Source organism: Salmo salar, chromosome ssa01 (assembly GCF_905237065.1).
Source record: "Salmo salar chromosome ssa01, Ssal_v3.1, whole genome shotgun sequence".
In the NCBI taxonomy this organism is placed as follows: Eukaryota; Metazoa; Chordata; class Actinopteri; order Salmoniformes; family Salmonidae; genus Salmo; species Salmo salar.
In genome coordinates this window covers 34631823-34637830 of record NC_059442.1, presented here as the reverse complement: position 1 = coordinate 34637830, position 6008 = coordinate 34631823, and the positions used below count along the sequence as shown (strand labels likewise).

General features: G+C 45.5%; 1 protein-coding gene across 1 annotated transcript in view; it reads right to left on the bottom strand.

Annotated features, from left to right (window-relative positions):
* Positions 1-2083: 2083 nt before the first annotated feature.
* Positions 2084-6008, bottom strand: part of LOC106601343 (protein Daple) — an 87202-nt gene continuing 83277 nt past the window's right edge. Inside the window, exon 32 of the mRNA XM_014193488.2 lies at positions 2084-5654. Within this exon, the coding sequence (XP_014048963.2) occupies positions 4653-5654 (1002 nt within the window). The 3' untranslated portion in view covers positions 2084-4652. The remainder of the gene's footprint in view (positions 5655-6008) is intronic.

The window sequence follows — 6008 nt, the reverse complement described above, 5'->3', positions numbered from 1 at the left end:
TGGTGTGAAATGAAAGTGAAGAGTCTATATTTTTGTGAAATGAAGGCATAGATAAGTTTGCTTATTCCTAATATTTAGGATGAAAAATGATTGACAAAGGCTTTGATTTCTGGGCACACCATGGAAAAGGGGTCTAATAGAAACTACTAGAAAAAGTATTTAAAAGTATTAGAAATGCATCAAAAAAACAATGTTTAAGTAAAGGCCCCTGAAAAAGAATATTAAACGTTTATATTTAATTTTGCAGGAATGATTTTGCTTTCATAATAGTCACAAACCACATTGCAGTAGAGCATAGTACAGCACAGTAGACTATAGTTCAGTGCAGAACACAGGAGTAGTGTACAGTATGTAATATATTCAACTGAACTATACTGTGCTCTACTGTAATGTACTGTGCTGTTCTGTGATGTCCAAACTTGTGAAATATAGACATCTATGATTGGTACAGATTTAGTCTGGCCTGGACCAACCAAATTTAGTCTTGTTTGGAGGTCGAGCTCATTATAATAATAGCCAGTGTGTAGAATAATACCCAAACATTTAAAGATAATGGAGGGACATTCATAATGATTCACTTCTGTAGAGTACAGATCAACGACCAATGATGTCCTGTTACCAGGTGTTGATCCACTTCACTTACTGTAGTTCAATAACCATATAGCTGACGCCCCATTCTTTCTGCAGACATCTTTGAATCTTAATTTGTAGTAGATATTTGGGAAATGTGGTCACAAAGAAAACCGAGGAAGATTTTACTGTCATTCTGTTACGAAACTTTGCATATGCACTGTTACTCAAGTAAAATGTGTTTTAGTAACATTTTCAGTGACAATTGTTAAAAGTAGACTTCTGCATATAGTGTATGGTTTGATACACTTTGCAATCAAATGGCTCTTGCTTGGCATACATTTTAAAGTGAAAAAGTGACCATTACCGTGTAACTGCCCATAAGAGATGTCTGTCATGTCATTGTATTAACAACCTGATGGTGACATATTACCTTGACAATGGTCAAACCGTAGTAACACAGTAACAGAAATACACTACATAACCAGAAGTATGTGGACACCTGCTCATCGAACATCTCATTCCAAAAGCATGGGCATTAATACGGACTTGGTCCCCCCGTTTGCTGCTTTGACAGCCTCCACTCTTCTGGGAAGGCTTTCCACTAGATGAATGAACATTGCTGAGGGGACTTGCTTCCATTTAGCCACAAGAACATTAATGAGGTCGGGCACTGATGTTGGGCGATTAGGCCTTGCTCGCAGTCAACATTCCAATGTATCCCAATGGTGTTTGATGGGAGGTCAGGGCTCTGTGCAGGCCTGTCAAGTTCTTCGACACCGATCTCAACAAGCCATTTCTGTATGGACCTCGCATTGTCATGCTGAAACAGGAAAGGGCTTTCCCCAAACTGTTGCCACAAAGTTGGAAGCACAGAAGCGTCTAGAATGTCATTGTATGCTGTAAAGATTTCCCTTCACTAGAACTAAGGGGCCTGGTCCGTAGCATGAAAAACAGCCCCAGACCATTATTCCTCCATCTAACTTTGCAGTTGGCACTATGCATTCGGGCAGGTAGTGTTCTCCTGGCATCCGCTAATCCCAGATGTCTGTCGGACTGCCAGATGGTGAAGCGAGATTCATCACTCCAGAGAACGTGTTTCCACTGCTCCAGAGTCCAATGGCGGCGAGCTTTACACCACTCCAGCCAACGCTTGGCATTGTGCATGGTGATCTTAGGCTTGTGTGCGGCTGCTTGGCCATGGAAACCCATTTCATGAAGCTCCTGACGTTGCTTCCAGAGGCAGTTTGGAACTCGGTAGTGAGTGTTGCAACCGAGGGCCGGCGATTTTTACGTTCTTCAGCACTCGCCGGTCCCGTTCTGTGAGTGATCTACCACTTCGCAACGGAGCTACTGCCAATGTTTGTCTGTGGAGATTGCATGGCGGTGTGCTTGATTTTATACACCTGTCAGAAACAGGTATGGCTAAAATAGTCGAATACACTAATTTGAAGGGGTGTCCACATACTTTTGTATATGAGGTGTAGCCCTACAAAGACAGTCAGGAGAAACGTCATTTTACAAATCTTTATTTAAAAAGGTTTCCATTGTTTTTGGACAGAAAAGGTCTATGTATCTACATTAAGCTATGAAAACATTTGCAATATTTTCATTTCAGTATCTGTGCACGTTGGTAGGTCTGTCTTTTAGAACTCCAGTCATTTTTTAGTAGTGTTTGGTCATGATTATCAAAATCAAATCTCTAACCTACTGTACATTACACACATGAACTGTGCACCAGTTTGACAAGACCTTAGACACCTGTACACATGGTGATGGCACACGTATTGTGCATAGGGTGTGTGTGTGTGTGTGTGTGTGTGTGTGTGTGTGTGTGTGTGTGTGTGTGTGTGTGTGTGTGTAAAACAGATGATATTACTCTTGGGAATGCCAACCATACCAACCTTTCATCAATCTGAAGAGAACAGCTGGAAGGGAAATTTGAGTTAGTAGAGAAAAGTGCCAAATATGGTCAATTTTCATGCTCTATATAGTCATCTGATGCATTATATTACACTGTCACAGGCAGACTAGTCATCCACCTAATACAGGAGTCTAATTAGAATTCTATCCACTGACTTTTTACTAATACAGAAAACGCATAGATACTTTTTGAATTAATGAGGTTGTGCACAATTCAAACACCACCCTTACAATGAAACACACACTGTTCACTTCACAACAAACACATTTAGGTGAGAGAAAAAAAACATGCAGACACACTGTAGTTTTATCATCGAGGGGAACATAAATACATTGAGTCGTATTGCCATTTTAGAGCTGGGTAGCAGACAGTATCTAAAAAAACTAAAATTCAACACTATCAAGAACTCAAAATGAAAAAGACAAACCCATAACCCCTGGTCGATAATGTACTCGTTTTCTGTAGTAAAAATGTATCCAGTGTTCAGACTCATTATCTACTTCAGTGTATAGTGCTTTTTGGAATGAATTTGGAAAATAATATTCATCATATGCATATAGAAGACATCAAAACTGACAGTGTTCTACTGTATATAGCAGGGCACTCCAACCGTCCTGTACGTTTTCACTTCAACCCTAATCTAGTGCACCAGATTCTAATAATTAGCTGAATCAGGTTAGTTACAACTGGGGTTGGAGAGAGAACCTACAGGAGGTCATCTCTCCGGGAACAGGGTTGGAGAGAGAACCTACAGGAGGGTATCTCCCCGGGAACAGGGTTGGAGAGAGAACCTACAGGAGGGTATCTCTCCGGGAACAGGGTTGGAGAGAGAACCTACAGGAGGGTATCTCTCCGGGAACAGGGTTGGAGAGCTCTGGTATAGAGACTAGTTTCTGGGCGCATTCACGGTGGTATGAAATATTTCACCGTTTTGTTTCTCAACCTGACCAATCTCTGTAACTCTCATCTTCATCTGTTTTCATCATCATGTCACCATTTCCTTCTTTGTCCATATAAAAAAAAAAAAAAAAAACACTTTCACTCCATCTCCATCACTTTCGCAATCCTCCATCACTTTCTCAATCCTCCTTCACTCCATTTAAAAAGCGTACCCTCTCTTGCTACAAAAGCCCTGCTTTTTCTCTTTTCGGAAGTTGGTCAGTGCGGTGCTCTCTCCCTCTACTTTCTCATCCTGCCTCGCGTGCACAAGGACAGATATGGGATGAATTACATGCTCCCCACAAGCCAGTTTCACAAAGCCCATAGTTTGGTCACCCACAGGCCACAACAGAAAACAGTATGTTCAAAGTTGGAGCAGACCTTTTTCCAGTAATGTGTCACTCTGAGGCTGTGTTGAGACAATCAAACACTGTCTGTCCTTAAGCTCCTAAAGATGGAGGACAGAAATTACCATGCAATTACTCTGGGAGTGGTTCTTTTCTCCTTCCCCAAAATGTTTGTTTTTCAGATTCAGAATATAACTTCTTGGCCAAGGCTGTGTATACAGTGCACAGAGAGCTGAGGGGAATCAGTGGTGTCCGATAGAAAAATATTAAAATACATTCGTCGCTCCCTAGTGCCTTTTGTCTTCCTCAAAGCATTCATGTACATTCATGTGCTAATGTAACCGCGGTACCGGCGGTCCCTTGGTCATGCAAATCAAATCAACGATATGTTTTGCCAGCTGGGTACAGGCCCCTGTGGTGTGTTAATTGAGGTGGTCTCTTTGGGGCACCATTTCCTTTATGAAGCTTTAAAGATAGAATCCGCAGTATGGGGAAACAGCGCCACTGGCTGCCACGCCAGCGCTGTTATTGTTTTTGATACCGAGCTGAGAAGATGTTGCGCGGCATGGTAAAAAAAAAACAAGCAGTACATATTTTGCTCTACTGTTGTGCGTGTAATGATGTCTGAGGGGAAAAACAGTGTTCGTTGTTTGCAGTAACTTCTTTGTTGTTGGCTGTTTCACCATTAAAGATTACAGCTTTAAACCAGTTAGGAAGTTTCAAAAAGTTTCAAATCATAAAGGCTATATCCAGTACAGTAAGGACCAGCCTAGGAGTGCCAGATAAGACCAGGCCAGACATCCTGTGGTTTAGCAGGAAGAACAGTGTTTGTACAGTACTGAGGCTGTGGTCTGTAACTACACTAACGGCTCCTAGACACAGCCATATTCATACCACACAGTCTGGGGGTCGTTGTTGGGGTCTGGGGAGGCAGGGGTGCTCGTGGGGGGCTCCTCTGTGCCACAGCTCAGCCCCCCTCCTCCTCCCACCTCCGGTTTCTTCAGTAATGGGGAGTCCGCCTGTAGCCGCGCCTCCCTGCGCTGCACCTCTTCCTCCTCCAGTCTCAGAGCCGGCACTGCCCTGACTGGCGTCACCATGGCAACCTCCCCACGATGGTTCTTCTGATTCTGCTGGGGGTTGGGCCGTCCCTGTTGTTGTCCGGTGCTGGGTCCGTTGTTCCTGGGGATGGAGCCTGGTGTTGTTCTTCCTCCATATCGCTCGGGCTGCAAGGATAGAGAGGAGGAGTGGTGCTGGGGAAGGCTCAGGCTGAGTGGTTCCTCTTTGGGTGGAGCCAGAGGCAGCCTGCGGGGGTCTATGTCCGAGGGTCCTGCTAGCCTGGCAGACTGGGGGCGCTCCCTGGCCATGGCTCCAGCCCCAGGCCTCCTGACCACCCCGTCCACACTTCCACCACCTCCACTCTGGCTGGGTGAGCCACCTGCCTCCCTGTCTGTCCGGTAGCTATCTGGACCGTTTGAGCGCAGCAGGTCAGCAGAGGCCAGGCTGAAGGTCCGAGACAGACTGCTGCTGCCCAGACCACCTCCACGGGGTGCAGGGGGTCCCAGGGGTGAGGGCCGGCCCCCTGCTCCTAACCCGTTGCTGGCCCGGTTGGGTAGGGTCTGGGACTGGGGTGTGGAGGTGGATCCCTCAGGGAGCCGGACGATGGGCCTGACGCTCTGGCCTGGTTTGGAGTTCCTGCCTGGCACCTCGCCGGCCCGTTGGAGGTCTGTGTCTCTCTTCACGGTGGGCGTGACATAGCTGGTGGGGGTCTTAGCTCCATCTCTCAGAGGAGGGGGCCGGCCGGAGGTGGATCTCTCCCGCTCTCCTGTTCTGCTGAAGTAGTCCTCCATCAGGTCCTCCCGACTGCCTGTCTGCACCTGAGGGAAGGGATGAGGGAGACCGACACACAGCACTTAGATGAATCAAGAAAGTAAAGACTTCAACACCAAACCCTTATCACACAGAGGGAATCCATCCAAAGCTATTATTGTCCATGTTCAACTTCCTGGATTACTGTACAGACAACATGGGACTCAGGACTGATCCAACCAGTGAAGTGCTTGTTTAGATTGTCTATTGTTAAAGAGTATAAAGATTCCTGGAAATATGGCCCATGGCTCTGTCTGCCTATGCCTCTATGATGCAGATTCATTAGGGAATGTGTTTACAACACCAGGGGCCATACACATCTCACTGCAGCGCTATATAAATTATATTACATTAATGGCAAG